This window comes from Dioscorea cayenensis, chromosome 7 (assembly GCF_009730915.1).
Source record: "Dioscorea cayenensis subsp. rotundata cultivar TDr96_F1 chromosome 7, TDr96_F1_v2_PseudoChromosome.rev07_lg8_w22 25.fasta, whole genome shotgun sequence".
NCBI lineage: Eukaryota > Viridiplantae > Streptophyta > Magnoliopsida > Dioscoreales > Dioscoreaceae > Dioscorea > Dioscorea cayenensis.
This window is the reverse complement of record NC_052477.1, coordinates 6,889,364-6,908,778: the sequence shown is the minus strand read 5'-3', so window position 1 is coordinate 6,908,778 and position 19,415 is coordinate 6,889,364. Positions and strand designations below refer to the sequence as shown.

Sequence of the window (19,415 nt, the reverse complement as noted above, 5' to 3'; positions counted from 1 at the left end):
CAATATATGCTTATAAATAATTTTTAGGGCTAAACTAAATTAGAGGGATAAGCATAACAAATTTAATATAAATATTAGACAAATGAAATATATTTACTGAAATATACTCATTTCTCTATGGTTTAATATTTTTAAAAATTATTTTCTTGATTATAGAAATATTTATGTAAATTGAACTAATACAACCAAAATTTAATAATAATATTATATATATAACTGTTTATTTTATAATTAATAAATACTAATGATCATTGAATATAAGGTAATCTTACCTTAGGTGACCATATATCAAATCCATATTTATAAATCCCTTCAACCAAACACTTCCGACTACATCAAACTTTTATTTTTAAATACAGTAATTACAACTACATTGTAATTTGAAATCCATTGCATTTTCAACTACATCTAACCAAACGCTACCTTAAAAGAAAGTGCTTCTATAACTTAACAAAAAATCACTTCTTTTTAAAAGCTAACCCAAACAAACCCTATAGCTTTTACTAAAGGGTTTATAACCCATTATTAAAAAATATATAAAATATCTATAAATTAAGATTTCAATTTAAGTAAAAGATGTTAACCCCGAAATCAATCTCATTCTTTAAACTAAGCATTATATTTTACAAAGTGGTTCTACATATATAGTAATAAGTTTTTAAAAAAATACCTTATTGTCAACACAAACAACCATTTAAATTCTGCAATATTAATTAAATAAAAAAATTAATTGAATTTTATTTTATGTAAAGTACCTTACATTTTTATTTTTTAAATAACAAACTTTTTTTTTTACAATGAAACACCAACAAATTCAACTCAATCATTACAATTTCCTTCTAAAAATAAAAACAAATAAAAAATAGCGAAATAAAAATTGAATAAAATATTCCCGAAACGGATAGGCACTGAAAGCGGGCGTAAGAAAAAGGTGGGCGCCGTGAGAGAAATAGCCCAAGAAAGCAAACGAAACAACAAAAGGAAAAGTTAGAGAGAGAAACAGTAAGAGCTAGAGTTAGAGAGAGAAAGCGGTAGAGAAGAAAGAGAAGGGAGCTCCTTTTCTCGGTTCTGTTCCACTGCTCCTCTGTTCCTATATGCCCCTTCTCTCTCTCTCTCTCTCTGTCTCTCTGGGTTGGTTTCTCCGATTTAATATAAAGAGGTTCATCTTCATCTTCATCTTCGCTTCTTCTCTCCTCTTCTCTCTTCTCTCCTCTCTCACCGCCGCCCTAAACCCTATCACTCCCTTCATCTTTCCCTGGATCTGCGCTCTGGTGCTTGATTCCCGGCTTGGATTCCAGTCTAATCCGCCATTGACGGGAAGGTGAGGTGATCCATTGGGGTTTTCTTCTGGTTTTGTTAGTATGAAGGTGCCTTGCTGCTCGGTGTGCCACACGAGGTACGACGAGTCGGAGAGGGTGCCCTTGCTGCTCCACTGCGGCCATGGGTTTTGCAAGGCTTGCCTTGCCCATATGTTTGCTGCGTCTACGGATAGCGCAATCTCTTGCCCTCGTTGCCGCCATCCCACCACCGTTGGGAATAGCGTCCATGCCCTACGGAAGAACTTCTCCATCTTGTCCCTTCTCGGTTCGTCCCCTTCATTTGAGTGTGACTTTGCGGATGATGAGGAGGAGGAGGATGATGAAGAGAATGATGAGTATGGGGGTGACTATTTTGGATCCCGGGTGCGGCGCAGGATGAGCCGCTTGTCGAATACGTCTGTGTCTGGGTGTTGTTCCGGTGACTCTAGCTCGCCTGTAGATCTCAGCACTCATCTTGATCTTAAGTTGCTCAGGCGGCTTGGGGAGGGGACGGCGGGCTGGGCATGAGACTTGGGCTGCTGTGCTTTCTGGGGGAACGAATTCTGGTGGCGAGGGTCGGGAAGGTAAGTGTAGGCATCAGGTTGCTGTGAAGAGGGTTGCGATTACTGAGGAGATGGATGTAGTTTGGATGCATAGCAAGCTGGAGAGTCTGCGCCGAGCTTCCATGTGGTGCAGAAATGTCTGTACGTTTCATGGGGCTAAGCAAATTGATAACCACATTTGCCTCGTTATGGACAGATATAATAGTTCTATTTTATCTGAGATGCAGCAGAATAATGGCCGACTTACATTGGAGCAAATCCTCAGGTTTGCACTTTCCCCTTTTCTTTTATTTAGTAGGAAAGAATGCATTGAGTAGATGGGTGCTTGAACTAGCAGGAAACCCAATTCCATGGAAAAATACCTCCTGATCTTTTTGTTAGTAAAAAAACACCATTGGGGAAATGAGTGCTTGAGCTAGTAGGGAATCCAATTCTATGGAAAAATGTCTCCTTTCCGTTTTGTTACTAGGCCGAATGCAACAAAACAACTCTTAGCGGTTTCTCATTGAACATTGGAAATCTTTTGTGTCGTTTAGAGGGTTTTTTTGTCGAGATGGTTGTCATTTACTTGTTAAATGCTATTGGAGCATTATGTAACTTCTTTTTGATGATGACAAATCTTCAAAGCTAAAAATGTGCTTCAATGTCTCATTTGTTCATTGGATATGTGATAGAAAGCAGTCTTTAAATCCCAAAGATAAATGTGCTTCTGTATCCGACATGATAGGTAAAACACGTGTTAGATAAAGCTATAAAATGTCCGCGACAATGGGAGAGAGTTTTCCAAAAGAAACATTCTTCTTATCACTATAATAGCAAGATTGATAAAGTAAACAACAGTAGAAGGATTGGTTTGATCATCAATTAGTACAAGTTTATGTTGATTTGATCTTAAAAGAACGGTTTAAAGGTATCGGAAGATATCTAATTTGTTTTGTAATTTTACCATGCATATTTGTTGAGGGTTGTGATGGTTAACATTTGAGTTGAGCCTTCAAAGACCTATTGAAAATGAAGAATGAAAGGAGAAGACAAACCATGAAATATGTTATTGCTTTAAATGATTGCTTTGTTAGCAGGTGCCTCAATCAATTTATTGTATGGTTACGTAAACATATTTTTTCAGACCGGAGAACCCTAGTTATGAGCTAAGCAAAGTGAAAATAATTATATATTTAAACAAGGTCAATCAAGTTATCCTTGGATGGTGTTGTTAACAACTGCAGCTACTAACTTTAGGACAATAAAATTAACAGCGTAATGAACTAGAAATTCCTTCTTTATGGAGTTGCCTAATTCTAATATTTCAATCTTATATGTTTGTCTTCAAAGAAAATCATCCAAGTTTTCCTTGATGGGGGAACATGCTTTTGTTAAAACTATATTGCCTTTATATACAACCTCATGAGCATGGAAGCAAAAGAGCTTTGTTTGCTTCCCTAGTTTTATTATAAGAAGTTAAATAAGTATCTCAATCACAGCTGACCTCTTCATCCTATCTTTGTCAGGTCATTGTTCCAGGATTTATTTATAGCAGGTCATTGTTCCAGGATTTATTTAAAGAATAATTATTTTTTATCCTTGCCTATTCTAGGTATGATTTGTGTTTGCTGCTAATCTTGTGCAGCTTTCACATGTGTATATAGTCATGTTACCAATTTGTATTGATGATTTTTCATGGTAGTTGCAGTGGATCTTTTATTTCTATCATCTTCTTGTAGAATATATACACTTTTAGTAATATAGTGTGAAGTTCTACTTTAATAAATTATAACAGTATTTGTTTCGAGGGGACTTTGATGTGGGGCCTAAATGAAAATAATAAGCTTGCAATAACCAAAAACTATTTGAATTTGGAAAGAATTTAATCCTTCAGAATTCCTTAATTGCCCAGATATGATTATTTTGTCTTGTGAAGCACTAAGAATACTTGAAATGTCAATCATTACTGTCCCCATATTTTAAGCCCCATTGCTAGTTGAGTCAGAAAATATAGGAAAACGGTGTAAGATAAGTTAAGATGTTCTAGGTTCAGCCTTGATTTTGATATGTAGGATTCAAATCACTTGTATCATGCTCTTGACTTTTTCTTTATTATTTTATTTCTGAGTGGTGTCAGGGATCAGTTATTTTTCATCACGACTGTTTTACTATTTGTTATCATGGTTGTTCTAGTGATCTTTCCTTAATCATACCAATTAAGCATAACAATACCTTGAACTGCAATATAGATTTTGTGCTTTGTTAATGAATGCTTCTATTTAATTGCTTTGTAAGCATTTTCCCTTTCATGTGGCTTTTTACATGTGTTGGAAAATTTATTATCATTTAGCAAGTTTAAGAATTTCAACCCAAGCATCTTTTCTGAGTCTGGTTGATCAATTATTTAAAGAGGTATGCTTCTTTTGATTTCTGTATCATTCACATGGAAAATATTCTTAGACTTTTAATCATATGTTGTATGATTGAATGCATAAATTTGAGTAAATATGGGTGTCTGTTTGTTATGCTCTACTCTAATGAAAATCTTTGTCGACGTTGTTAAGACAATAGGAGACATATATGTACCAAGGTAATATCCTACCATTTCAGAAGCAACGTTTCATTTGAAAACTTCTGTGCATATTTCTGATATGAAAGTTTTTTGGACTTCAAAATAAGTCCTCTTCCTGTAAATACCTGTTCCGTTAAAAGTGGCTAGACTATCAAATGGGCATTTTGAGTTTTGCCAAGCTACAGATATCAAATATGCTGGCTATTAAAATAAATTGACTAAATGTTCAGATTAAATTTATCTTAGTTACTGTTTATTATACAGTGGGATTCCTCCATTTTATGATTCTTTATCTGTTCATACTTTAAACTAAACCTGGCTGGCTACCCCGTTTTCAGATATGGTGCAGACATAGCTCGTGGAGTTGCTGAACTCCATGCAGCTGGCATAATCTGTATGAATTTAAAACCATCCAATCTTCTTCTGGATGAAAATTGCCGTGCAGTGGTTTCAGATTATGGGCTTCCAGATATTCTGAAAAAGCCTTTATGTCGAAAAGCTCGTCTTGTGACAGAGGACACATCTTCAATGATGCACTCATGCATGGACTGTACCATGCTTAGCCCACACTACACAGCTCCTGAAGCCTGGGAACCTGTAAAGAAGTCATCACTAAATTTATTTTGGGATGATGCAATTGGAATATCTAAGGAATCAGATGCTTGGAGTTTTGGATGCATACTAGTGGAAATGTGTACTGGTTCTATTCCGTATGTACCCCAATTCCTTACTTCTCCTTGTGATTCTACATTAAGAATATAATTGAGGGTGGATCAATCTTTAATGCAGCTGGTCTGGACTAAGCTCAGAGGAAATTTACCGTACTGTTGTCAAGGCTCGAAGGTTGCCCCCTCAATATACAGGTGTGGTGGGTGGAGGCATCCCTAGGGAACTGTGGAAGATGATTGGCGAGTGCCTTCAGTTTAAAGCTGCTAGGAGACCAACATTTAGTGCAATGCTGGCTATATTTCTTCGTCACTTGCAAGAGATTCCACGTAGCCCTCCTGCTAGTCCTGAAAAGTAATTACCTTAATCTTTGTTTTAGTTATCAACTTGAGTAATACAATTTCTTTGATGCTTGTCCTTTTTCTTCCTTTCTGTCACACAATTGCTCTTCCATTTCTTCTTGGTGCGATGTGTGGGGGTTTGGGAGGGAAGCTGGTCAGTGGTGGGGATGATGGGTGGGGGTTATCAGGGAAATTAATAGAACCTCTTTAAGAAATAGATTGGAAGCTTAGAAATTGTACCTTTAGTACTGTGGAAATTCACAAAGCTATGAATTAGACCACCTTGGGCTATATGATATTCCACATGTGGTTATATTTTTGTTACTATCATTAGCTTATCTCTAAGGGCTTATTTATTTCATTTCAGTCCAGGACCTTATGATGGTATTAAATATAAAAACTGCTGTCTCTCTCCTGTCCAAAACAGTGATTTCACCAAGATTCCAACTGATGCAACAGAGCCATCTCCATCTTCTGTTTTAGGAGTCTCTTCAGGATAACCCTAATGCTTTACATCACCTTGTGTCGGAAGAGGACTGCAATGGTGTGAGGCAAGTCATATTTTGTTGGTTTAGCAGTTCTAAATGATCATTGTGTATCACATATTTCATGTTGTTTAGTTATCTTATACACAGAGAACTTCTTGCAAAAGCTGCATCAGGGAAAAGTAGTGGTTCTGGTTCATTATGCTCCCTTTTGGAAGCACAGAATGCTGATGGCTACACTGCCCTGCATTTAGCATGCGGACGGGGGTCTGCAGAGCTTGTTGAAGCTATTTTAGCTTATGAAGAGGCTGATGTAGCTATCCTGGATAAAGATGGGGATCCTCCTATTGTGCTTGCTCTAGCTGCTGGTTCACCTGATTGTGTTCGCGCTCTTATCAATAGATCTGCTGATGTTAGTTCTTGGATGCGGGAAGGCCAATCAATCACCCATCTTTGTGCATGTTCTGGCCATCCCAAGTGCATGCAAGTCTGTGTCCATATTTGTGTCATTGTTTTTACTGTTGTCATATCTTCTCTGCATATAAATGTTTTTTGAATGATTACAGGAGTTACTACTGGCAGGGGCTGATCCTAATGCAATTGATGATGATGGTGAATCTTTGCTCCATAAATCAATTGCCAGGAGATACACTGACTGTGCTATTGTCATATTGGAAAATGGAGGTAGCCGTTCTATGGGTATAAGGAACCCAGAGCACAAAACGTAAGTTCCATGATATGTTGAAAGCTTTTTTTTTTCTTTGAAGATTTACAACATTTTTAAGCATAGAAAATAGAACAATGGTTGTATCCTTCTTCCTCTTTTATTCTGTCTTCTTGACTATTTTGAGAATAATTTTAGAGTGTACATTCAATTTAGTATCGATTTATCATTCAGTGCCATATGTTATTCACTTATTTATGGGCTACATTATTTGTTTGTTTTCTACCTTTAATTGAGGGCCATAAATGAAACTGAACTTGAATGCACCTGAATTGGTTTGTGTTTGGTTTGGGATTCGTAGATTTTATTTGGGCTTTTGTTTAAGTTTGAAATGAACTTGGGGCACTTTACTCAAGTTTTCTTTAATACTTTTTCGAAAATGTGTAACTTCATTCATTTTTATTAGAAAATCATCATGTATCTGTGTATGACCTTTAAATTTATTAATAAATTAAATTGCTTGAGACTTTATCCTGCATGGTGGACTGGACAAGATTTAGAATTTTCATTTATTCATCACTGATTTTATTTTTGAAGGAAGACGATTATGATGGATGATCTTTCCAGATTTTTTTCACTCTAACCACACTTACGCGTAAAGAATACTGTTTAACACAAGAATGCTTTGACTTGGCCTTAAATTAAAATTTTAATTGTAGAAAATAGTTGAGAAGATAGATTCACTGTTCTGTGTTGAAGACAGTACCATGATTTCTAAGAGTGTCACTTCTGAAATTTAGCATGTCCTCCACCATGTCACTAGAATTTGAAACTTTTCTCACCAAAGCAAAGGGACTTTTCTTTAGCTTGAGTCCACAATGCTCCCTCTATTTTCTTTATGTGTCTTTGTGGTACTTGATAATGCCTTCCTTTTCGATTTAGTCAATAATACCTGAACTTGAAGTTAATCATAAAATTCTTGTTGTGACAAGAACGCTAAGAAGAAACTCAACTACTATATTACTTTCTAGTGCACTTCAACATGGTTGCATCATATATGGAGGTGCAACTCACTGTGAACTTGAAAATTAAGAGACTAAATAATGCAAATAAATAATGCTTGCATTTCAAAAAAAAAAATATAATTAGCATAATTGAATAAAATACAAATACTTTCATGCTTTAAAGCCTTGATTGGGATTTGTAAGTTGATCTTAGATGGGTCTAATGCTGAACTAGATTTTAGAGATTGAGAAACAATCTGTTCAGATTTTCATCTCTTGATGATTGGATTATAGTGTGACTGCTAAAGATGATGACTAATGTTCTTTTCATTTAGATCTGTAACTTCTCTTTTTTTGCTGTACTTGATTAGAATCTGTTGTCTGTGTGTTGTTTCTGTCAAATTTTGCTTGGTCCTGAATCTTCTTTGCATGCAGGCCATTGCATCTGTGCATTGAGACATGGAATGTGGCTGTTGTGAGGAGATGGGTAGAAGTTGCATCCAAAGAGGAGATTGTTAAAGCAATTGATATTCCAGGTCCAGCTGGAACAGCATTGTGCATGGCTGCAGGCCTTAAGAGAAACCATGAAGATGGTAAGTTTTATCAAGGTTATGTTTTGTACTTTTGTTACTACTGATTGTGCTTTGAATTATTGACTTTCTTGAGTTTTGGTTAGTGAAGTTAGGAGCTATGTTATGATATAAGTGGTGGCATTTTTGTTGCTATCTAGATCAAGATCATGTTGGTGTACATTCAAATCTTTACTGGTTTTTTTTTAAACACAACTTTAAGTTGATATATGCTGGGGGATGTTATTTTTTTACAAAAACTGTGCACATTTGGGTGATTTTTGTATAAAATGATAACAGTAGACCTATTGCCCAAAAATTACTAAAAAAAGAAAAAAAGAAAAAGAAAAAAAGAAAAAAAGGAAGATAAAAGAGTTTATCTAACTTGATAAGTAGTTCCTTTTTTAGTTTGTATAGAGATCTACTTTGTGCATTCACTATGTTGCCGCTGTACAAGAGAACATGCCTCTTCCAGTAATTCAATTCATTTAATTTGTAAGAAGCCCCATATTTTCTGATTATGCAGTAAATTGAGAATTTGATGCACAGTCATGTATTTATGTGCAGATTACTGGGCTTTTTATAGCTCAGTGCATGCCACTGCATCTGTGAATTGAGAATCTGCCCTTTGAAACTTAACTTCCCAAGCATGCATCAATTATTTAAGATAAAATTGTGATTTTTTTTCCCTCTAAAACAAGAAATCTTACTTGGTTATGTGTATGGAGCCAGCTTCTTGACAATCAATGAGTTCACAATCAAGATGCATTTGTAAAATTTAAGCACAGAAAATAATTCTTTGATGACGGCCTTCAACATCACTATACTATGACCACAGTTTGTCTACAAATTTGATTTCTTAACCCATTGCTATCTCATGGGACGATGATTAATTTTTGGTGCCGATGAATACCCTGGCTTATGTTGATGTTTGGATTTAGATATAAGAATGGTCATTTTAGATACCACAATTTTCTTGTCTCCAATTGCAATTTCTATATGGTTCACCTGATGCAAGTAATATGATTTGGAGTTTATGAATCTAAACTACTTTCCAGCTCTACTGGTCGTGTTCTTAGTAAACATTGGAGATATTTCTAATTTGGTTCGGTTGAGCTCCATATGTATTAGAGCATAATGTGGAATCTTAACTTGATGCCACGTTTTTTGAGGAATATTTTCTGTGGGTCTTCCTTGTCCATGCTTGGTAGATACCCAAATTGTTTATCCAAATAAGACAACTTGCACTGATGGGTTAATTGTGTGATTAAGCTAAGCCAGAAGGGCTGGTTTTATAGATGAACATCAAGGTCAGTATCTAGATATGGAAATGTTAGGTATAGAAAGTAATTTGAGATTTTCGGCAACATATCACATTTTATCATGAGCTATATTATCTACGGTGACTGGATTCATGATGCATCTCATATTTGGGCTCTGAAACCTGTATGCACATGTTCAGAATCTGGTGTTAAAGTTCAGTTTTGCCCTTCAATAAAGAACTAGGGGTGGAAAGTCTTATTGAATAAAAAGATAATTAATAATAAAAATAATAAAGAATGTTCAATGGCAATATTTGGATTGAATGTAGTGTATTAAAATTTCCTATTACATATATATATATATATTATAAAATGATTGACCATCCAATTATTGGTCATATATTATGGTATCATGAATTCCAATATTTGTCCTATTTGGCACCCATATATATATATAAAATAGTAACAGCATGTAACTCTAAATAATTATTCTAACACTTACGCAATAATATTTCTTGCAATTGTCACCCAAACTTCACAAATTTCTTAGGCATGCTGACTGTCACATCGAATATTTAAAAGCCTTACTTCATTCTTTAGTTGAAATTAAGAAATTTTTGCACCAATGTATTGGTTTTCAAATTCTATGTGAAAAGACTAAAGAGTAAATCAATGTGTGGTGGTTCCGGGGTGAGGAATGTATTTGCTGAACTCACCTGCTATTGTTTGTCTCAAACTTGGTGGACCCATGCAAATCACTCTTAGATTGCTTCCATGTGATTTCATATTTACTGACATTATGCATGTTTTCACATAATTCCTCTGCTAATCCGTTTGCTTGATATTGTTCAATAGAGGGCCGAGAATTGGTGAGAATACTGCTTGCTGCTGGCGCTGATCCAACTGCTCAAGATGAACATTGCCGGACTGCTTTGCACACAGCAGCCATGGTTAATGATGCAGAATTGCTAAGGGTAATCTTTATACTTTGTTTATATTTTGATTGTGATATATCTTTTTTGGTTGCTCATATGCTTTGGATTGTTATAGCATTGTTTCCTTCTGATTTCAATGTTATGGACAATACTTCCATCTTATTCTACCCCTAGATCATTTTGGAGGCCGGAGTAGATGTCAATATAGTGAATGCACAAAGCACCACCCCCCTGCATGTGGCATTGAATCGGGGTGCTGACAAGTGTGTAGGTTTGCTCTTGTCTGCTGGAGCAAACTGCAATATGCAGGTAAAGTGTTTTCAAATTTGCAAAATTATTAAAAAGAAATGAGCTATTGATTTTAATTTGGTTGGTATAAGCTTAAACAACTAGACATGATTGCTTTCTGAATTTGGTTATTGCATGGTAGAAATTTGGCATGTGAATGAGGAATACCTTCTGAAGGACAAATGGTAAAAAGATTAGAGATGAGGTTCTGTTTTTATAAGAGTAGATACATATAGTGGTTACTTTTCACAAATATGAATGCCTTTGTTATTTGAGAGCTATTTGAATTATTTTTAGTCTTCTACAAAGCCTGCCCCTAGTTTGGATGACTTTTAGAAAAAAGTTCTTCCCTTGCAAGCAAAGGAGTTGTTTCCTTGCCTTATACCTGTGACATGTAGCCTAGTCCTGCCCTCTGATGGAGTTGTATTATACCATAAAAGTGGTTTATAACTCCTGGAAATAATATTGCAAAAATGCAAATAATTTTTGGCAGCATCTTGTTTTACTTTATTTTTGGCAAACAATAATATTACTTAACCTTCATCTCATGATTGAGCATTCATTTGGCTATTGTTATTGATCTTGCAATCTGCTTCTCTGGTGGCTTCTGTTTCTAATGCACTCAATCAAAAGTGATTGTTGGTTCTAGTTTTCGATGTAAGCTATATCTGCATGCAGTTTAAGTGGTCAGTAATAAGCACTTATAGTTGCTTCACTTCAATGTAAACTATATTTTGCTATCCTTTTCCCAACGTTTTGCAATCATTTTTGCAAGATTCCCGTTATAAGGTGGTTAAGGCACATCTTTCATATTCTTATGAAAGTTATAACTTATAAGAAATTCTATATTTTATTTTATTGACATATCCCTCATTTTGATCAGGATGATGATGGTGATAATGCTTTCCATATAGCAGCTGATGCTGCTAAGATGATCCGTGAATGCCTAAAATGGATCGTCGTCATGCTACAATATCCGTATCCTGATATCGAAGTGAGAAACCATAGGTAAACACTTCTTCCGTTGGATTTTTGGTTACTTCCGTCATGATTCTTGTATTAACATACTTTACTGTTGTTTATTGCATGGATGGTTTTATTTTAGACAATACCGTTATCAAAATTTTTCTTTTTCTTAGGAGTGAAAAATGACATAGCTAGAAGCTTGATTAACTTTTGTTAATTACTATTCATAAAGAAGAAACTTGCATCAACTTTAGATTATATTTTGTTGAAAGTATACTGAGAAAGGAAATAACTAATTCTGTTTAGCAGCAGAGGATGGACATTGTGTGATTATCTAGAAAATCTGCCTCGAGAGTGGATTTCAGAAGAGCTAATGGAAGCTCTTGCTGCGAAAGGTGTCCATCTATCTCCAACCGTGTAAGCAAGAGTTCATCTTTTTACAATCTATTTTTCTTTTTCTTTTTCTTTTTTGCTTATAGCCCTATTTGATTTATCTCAAAATGTATGCACTGGTCTTGGAGTGATTTTATTTACCTAATTGATGTTTTTGCAGATATGTCATTACAGATTGGGTGAAGTTCCGAAGAAGCATCGAAACTCCTGCACATGGTTGGCAAGGTGCGAAGCACACAAGCATAGGCTTTGTTCAAACGATTATAGATCATAATAATTTAATCGTATCATTTTGCACTGGGGAGGCTCGCGTTTTGACCAATGAGGTTTGTAAAGTAATTCCTCTAAATAGGGGCCAACATGTGCAGCTAAAACCAGATGTTACAGAACCAAGGTATGATTTTTGGATTGGTGCCCATTTTTAGAAGTTCCTTTTATCATAACTTTCCTTTTTAGTTACTATCATCAAACTACTTCATCCATTTCTGCTGGACAGTTTATTATCATATGATGGCATTTATCTTTGAAAAGATGGGGTTATTTTAGTTAAATATTGAAAGTAGATTATAACTTGTTGGAAATTAACAAACATCCTGTGGTGACATTTGATGGAAATGTTGTACAGAATTTTCTAATGGGAAACAAAGAAATAAATCCATGTGCATAATTTAGCATGTCTGATATGAGTGTTTAGGCGCTGCATGATTGTTGTGAGAAGCAAATGGCTGGAAAATGTTGTTGATCTGTTGAACCGGTTTAGAGCAATAGAATGGGAATCATGTTTGATTGTATGGGTGCTGATCATGAATTTCTGATTAGTGGAACTCAATGAGTGTCATGGTTGATGGCAAGGATGAATTTAATGTTTGGTAGTTTTCGATAGGCATTTTAGTTTGCAAATATTACATGTGCCTACAAAATCCTTTTATTTGCAGTTTTGACTACAGTTAGGTTTCAAAATATTACTTGTTAGAATGGTGATGAAATTAAGGGGTTTTGTTTTAAGAAACATTTATCTTGCATAAATACTGCTTGAATTAGGATATCAGCTTGTGGAGATGAGGGAAGGATCATGAATGCTGTTGTTGGGAGATTATTCAAGCATGCATGACACTACAAAATTTATTTTTACCAGAATGCAAATGGAATATCCTGAGAAAGAAAAAAAATGAAAGAATGTGTCCATATATGCTTATTCAAAATAAAGAAAATTCTTATATGTAACCCTGTAACATTTCAAATTGTTGTGAAAGTGGTTAGTCTTAGTTCGTTTATAATCATTCAACTCCAATCAATAATCTTGTGAAAAGATTTGTATATGCTTTAAAGGTGAGGCAGACAAGGGGCTTGCAAAACGAGTGAAAATGGTATATCTATACCTTTTGTTCTGCAAGGTCATTTGCACGATTCAGCGGGAAAGGGCCATCTTATGCATTCCCTTATGCCAGTAAATAGTAGCAACTTGTTTGGTTGATCCAAGGGTTTATATATGTATTCATGAATGTAGAATTTGCATAATACTCACAGAGATTGTTAATTTATAGGGACTTATGTGTGATTTCATGATTTTATAGAGCTGTATACATCAAAGCACAAATATTTACTAGAAAAAGCTTTAAACTTGTTTTGTAATACTACATGTATTCTACACCTATTTATGAATATATTTTGTTAAATGTAATACAAATTTTAATTTTTTCCACTCTAACATGTTGGAAGCACAAGTCAAACATGGAAATGAGAATTAGTGACAGATTCACTGTGATATCATGTCTCCAAGCAAACAATAAATTGGGAACAACGATTCCATTTTCAAATCCTGTCCTTTTGGATTTTTTATTCTATTCTGACTTTTTTGTTCCCTATTCTGGCCGATTCAGTATCACCTAAAAAGGGGCTTTTATGGAGGTTGTATGTGAGGATATTAGAAAGCTTATGATGATCATAACCACATGCCTGAGAGATTCAATTTAATGCGATTCATTTGTATGACTGACACCAGTTAGTCAAGCAAGATCAAGGCTGACAATGAGCAAGTTGGCTTGTGAACTGCTTGAGTTCAATGCTGTTTGAGCTCAAGTTCAACCTGATCATTTAATGAATGAGCTGAGTTCAAGCTGAATTTTATAGCTCAAAATTAACTTCAAGCTGAACTCAAGGATGGGTTGACTTGTTTAAACTGTGCTTGATATAGCTTGCCTTACTGTGGATGTTATGATATTGAAATACTATATATGTATGATTAGTACTACTTTTCTATCTCAACTTTTGTTGGTCTGGAACTTAGTTTACCTTGGAGGTTGCATGAGTTCAAATTTCATCTCAACAAAGTTAAAACTTTGTGTTCCTTTTGTCTCTGCACGATGAGCTGAGCTTGAGTTTGGATTAGCTAAGCTCCACCCAAGATTGAGCTAATCTTGTGTCAGACTTGGAACAATTTGAGCCAAGCCCCAAGCCCAAAGCCCAGGTGAGGCTTGGCTAGCTCAAGCATGGCTCATTGTTGGTCCCTTGGTTGGACAAAGCTTAAAAGTTATTGTGGTCATTCTCTTCATGATTTTTCCTTCTATAGTTTCCGAGTAGAGAGACCGTTGTGTGCTGCATATAGAGTTGCTTCATTGATCCGTACATAGCTGTAACTAATATATATATACATATATATATATATATATATATTAGTTTTTTTCCTGCACAGATGTGTTTTCATATTATAATTGATACAGGTGATGTCTGCCATATAGTTGTTTTGTCAAAGTTGCCTTCATAATTTCTGCTGCTGCTGGAAACACTCTGTTTGTTATTTGCAAATAAACTCCATACTTGGGTTTTCCATCCAGTAGGTCCTTTTTTTATAAAGAAATTGAGAACCCTTATTTTGTTAAAAGAGATTTTGGAGTAAAATTTCGTAGCACTTATGGAATGGCATGTTACGCTATCCTCAAATATACAAAGTACAAGTTGGGGGCCCTTTTATGACTGGTGACTTATTTCTGCGTCTTGTAATGTAAGGTTTTCTGAAATCAAAGTCCTCAGAAAGCTGTGTTTCCATAAAATTGTTTAATCTTGTTTTGAAGATCCCTTCTTTCTTTTCAGCTGAAGATTTTGTTCATCAAAGTTTGATTTGTATGGAGCAGCACTAATCTTTGTCTTTCTTCAGATTTGGGTGGCGTGGTTCATCGCGTGATAGCATTGGAACTGTTCTTTGTGTAGATGATGACGGAATTCTACGTGTTGGTTTTCCTGGAGCTTCTAGAGGTTGGAGAGCAGATCCTGCTGAAATGGAGAGAGTTGAAGAGTTCAAAGTTGGTGATTGGGTACGTATTCGGCCTTCTCTCACAGCTGCTGTACATGGTCTGGAATCTGTAACTCCTGGTAGTGTTGGAATTGTGTACTCCATCCGACCTGATAGTAGCCTTCTGTTGGGGATTTGTTACTTAACTCATCCATGGCATTGTGAACCAGAAGAAGTTGAGCCAGTTGAGCCTTTCAAGGTAGCCAGATATATCATTTTTGGGTTTCCATCCTCGTTTCATTAGTTGACTTCTTATTTTTATTTTATTTTTTATTCCTTTTTCCTCATATCTCTCATTCGTTGTTCATCATCATAGATTGGGGACCAAGTTTGTGTAAAACGGTCTGTCGCAGAACCTAGATATGCTTGGGGTGGTGAGACACACCACAGTGTTGGAAAAATAATTGACATTGATAGTGATGGTCTTCTTATGATTGACATACCAAATCGACCTACTCCATGGCAGGCTGATCCTTCAGATATGGAAAAGGTTGAAATTTTCAAGGTACTGGCTCACAGCAAATAGTATTACAAGCCTATCATTGGTAACCCTGACTTAATGTTTTCTATTGAAAATTACTATTTTCTCTAAACTTTAATTTGTAGGTAGGAGATTGGGTGAGAGTCAAAGCTTCAGTACCATCTCCTAAGTATGGATGGGAAGATGTTTCACGAAACAGCATTGGGGTAATACATAGCTTAGAAGATAATGGTGACATGGGAGTTGCCTTTTGCTTTAGAAGCAAGGCCTTCTCTTGCTCAATGGCAGACATGGAGAAGGTTAGGCCCTTCGAACTAGGAGAAAAAATTCATGTGATGTCTTCCATATCTCAGCCTCGTCTCGGGTGGTCAAATGAAACTGCAGCAAGTATTGGGACAATTGCAAGAATAGACATGGATGGTACTCTCAATGTGAGTGCCAATTCTTTCAGTGTGGTTTCTAAGGTTTTTTTTCCTTGCTATTTTGGAGAACCAGACCATGTTCGAGCTTACTTTTTTTGCCCCATAGTCTCTGAAGATTCAATCTGTGGCCCTGTAAACATCAGCTACTCTAGGGATATCTCCCATTCTTGATTCTTGTTTCATTGTGGATATTCCAATGACAGGATTTTCTTGCTATGCGCAGGTGAGGGTTGCAGGTAAAAGTAGCTTGTGGAAAGTGTCCCCAGGTGATACTGAACGACTGTCAGGTTTTGAGGTTGGAGATTGGGTGCGGTTGAAGCCAAGCCTTGGGAATAGACCGGCATATGACTGGAACAGCATGGGCAAAGATAGTATAGCTGTTGTCCACAGTATACAGGATTCGGGATATTTGGAGCTAGCAGGGTGTTTCAGGAAAGGCAAGTTGACTACTCATTACATGGATCTTGAGAAAGTCCCATGTTTGAGGATTGGACAGCATGTCCATTTTCGTCCTGGACTTGTGGAGCCAAGATGGGGTTGGAGAGATGCGCGACCTGATTCTAGGGGTATAATAGCTGGCGTCCATGCAGATGGGGAAGTAAGGGTAGCCTTTTTTGGTCTTTCTGGTTTGTGGAAAGGAGATCCAGCTGACCTTGAGAAAGAAGAGATGTTTGAGGTTGGAGCTTGGGTAAGGCTTAAAGATAATGTCAGTGCCTGGAGATCTATTAAACCTTGGAGCATAGGTATAGTTCATGGCATGGGGTATGAGGGAGAAGTCTGGGATGGGACAGTACATGTTGCATTCTGTGGCGAGCAGGAAAGATGGGTTGGCCCTGCAAACCACCTTGAGGCAGTAGATAGGCTTCTTGTCGGTGAGAAAGTGAAGATAAAGAAATTTGTGAAGCAACCAAGATTTGGGTGGTCAGGCCACAACAATTCAAGCATTGGAACTATATCATCTATTGATGCTGATGGAAAGCTTAGGATATATTCTCCAGCAGGGTCCAAAGCTTGGAATATGGACCCCGCTGAGGTAGAAAAGGTGGAAGAAGAGGTAAATCTGTATTGGAGATTGGGTAAAGGTGAGGCCTCAACAATCACAACACCTACATACCAGTGGGGAGATGTAACTCATGCCAGTATAGGCGTGGTGCACAAGAGGGAGGATGCAGAGCTTTCAGTTGCCTTTTGTTTTATAGAAAGACTCTGGGTATGCAAAGTGTGGGAGGTGGAAAAGGTTCGACCATTCAAGATCGGTGATAAGGTTGGGATTAAACCGGGTCTGGTAATGCCTCGATGGGATTGGAGGATGGAAACTTACGCGAGCAAGGGAGAGGTTGTTGGAGTGGATGCTAATGGAAAGCTGAGGATCAAGTTTAGATGGCGGGAAGGGAGGTTGTGGATTGGTGATCCTGCTGACATTGTCCTTGATGATAGTGGTTCAGCAACAAACAACATCTCTGAGGACTGGAGCTCATTGGGATTTTGCTAAATTCTTTAATTTTCATTGATTCCTGGTTTTCTTTCTTTTCTCTATCATTCTCAACTTATTCAGCTGCTGTTGCTACCTTTACCTTGAGCTGCATTGCTAAGTTTCAGATAATATCGATCGGCTCAGGCTAGAGATTCCTAAATCTTGTACCAATAACTGTGAAGAAGGCTGGAGTTTTCGACCAACTTGACTGGAGAAACATACAGGATACCTGGCTGGTTATATTCATAATTAATTTAGCATGAGCTCTATAGGTTTTTTCTTTTTGTTAGTTATTTGATAGTTATGTTATGTATATGTTCAGATCCCTGTATGAAATTATAAAGGTCAATATTTTTTCTTTTTTTTTTTTCCTGTAATTCTATTTGACTGACAATTTTTATGGTGGATGTTTATTTTCATCTCAGGTCAATTTCTTTGTCTGTTGGTGTTCTTATTCTTGAGATGTCTGTGCATGTAAGATAGTGATTTTAGGAAATTAATCCAAGAAAATTAATTTAGGTGAAAGAGGCCCAAAATAATGTTTGGTTGTGTTGAAAATCCAGTCAACCTCCCATCATAAACCAATATTTATTACATAATTTAATTAATTTGAATATATAAATTTCAAGTATTTATCAGTCCAACCACGTGGAAAACCTAATTTTGGATAGACATTGATTTTAGACCTTAGTTGTGATAAAACAAAATTCATATGCAAATTATTTAGGAGTATAAGCATCTCTTTATAATAATTCATTTGTTCAATGATGGACAGATAGACAGATAGATACGTATCATAATGAATATGAGAATAAGGATCCTACCTTTGGAGATTAGTTTGTTAGTGCCATATATGATTACTCTTAATTCTATCTCTCAAATATCTCCCCCCTTCAACTTTCTTTTACACATGACATGTGTCATTTACCAATGGATTTTCATGGCTTTAATCATTGGTAATACACATATGTTGGCCCATCTTAAAGCCCTCTTTGATTTCTCCACTATTAGTCAACGAACCAAAGAACAAGTGGTAGCGATAGTACTTAGTAACATTTGCGGGTGAACATATCGTTCGTAGCTTTAATCTCAACCTACCATTTTGTCTCACTCTCTCTCCTTCTTTCCCTTTCTTTCTTTTTGCTCGGCACTTTGTCGTCATAGCTGGTTTTAGTTGCTCATTGAAACCCTACTTTCAAACTACCTTTCGTCCTCTTTAAGGGCACAAACCTAAACCCTGATTAAGAAAATTAGTCCATTAACCATTATTCAAATGGAAGCCCGGTCCTTCTTTCCTCGATCTCCCTCTCCCTCTTTCCCTTTCTTCTTCTTTTTGTTGCTCCGCTGTGACCACCGGCTTTAGTGGCTCACCGGAACCCTAATCAAAATTTCTCATCTGTAAACATCTCTAACCTCATATGGTGTTCCGCCGCTTCGCCGTCATCACCGGTTTTAGTGATTCATCAGAACCCTTTCAAAAGTCTCTCGGCCTCCTTTTTGCTCAAAGTTGGGATGTTTTCCTCATTTTCTTGTGTGATTTTTTGTGATTTCTTTAGGTTTTTATTGTATTACTTAGTGGTGTATAGCTTCATGAAGTTGCATGATCGAGAGGGCGTTAATACAGTGGGTTTGGATGACGCGTCTAGGCAATTGGGGGGTGGAGCGGAGGTGGATCTATGACATTATTAATGTTTTGGAGAGTGTGGGGGTGAGATCTGGACTGAGATTTTGTTCTGTGTTTTCTTAAAGGTTTTCGTTTGA

The 19,415-nt window shown here is 36.4% G+C and overlaps 1 protein-coding gene across 1 annotated transcript; it reads left to right on the top strand.

Annotated features, from left to right (window-relative positions):
- Nucleotides 1-983: 983 nt before the first annotated feature.
- LOC120265567 (E3 ubiquitin-protein ligase KEG) lies at nucleotides 984-18,084 on the top strand. The gene is given in 18 exon segments (XM_039273506.1): nucleotides 984-1,805; nucleotides 1,807-2,126; nucleotides 4,754-5,125; nucleotides 5,205-5,435; nucleotides 5,850-5,904; nucleotides 5,906-5,973; nucleotides 6,058-6,394; nucleotides 6,474-6,631; nucleotides 8,011-8,168; nucleotides 10,262-10,380; nucleotides 10,516-10,650; nucleotides 11,513-11,637; nucleotides 11,905-12,012; nucleotides 12,149-12,382; nucleotides 15,143-15,476; nucleotides 15,594-15,782; nucleotides 15,884-16,189; nucleotides 16,404-18,084. Coding segments are annotated over 18 exon segments (4,962 nt in total). The 5' UTR covers nucleotides 984-1,361; the 3' UTR covers nucleotides 17,673-18,084.
- Nucleotides 18,085-19,415: the final 1,331 nt, after the last annotated feature.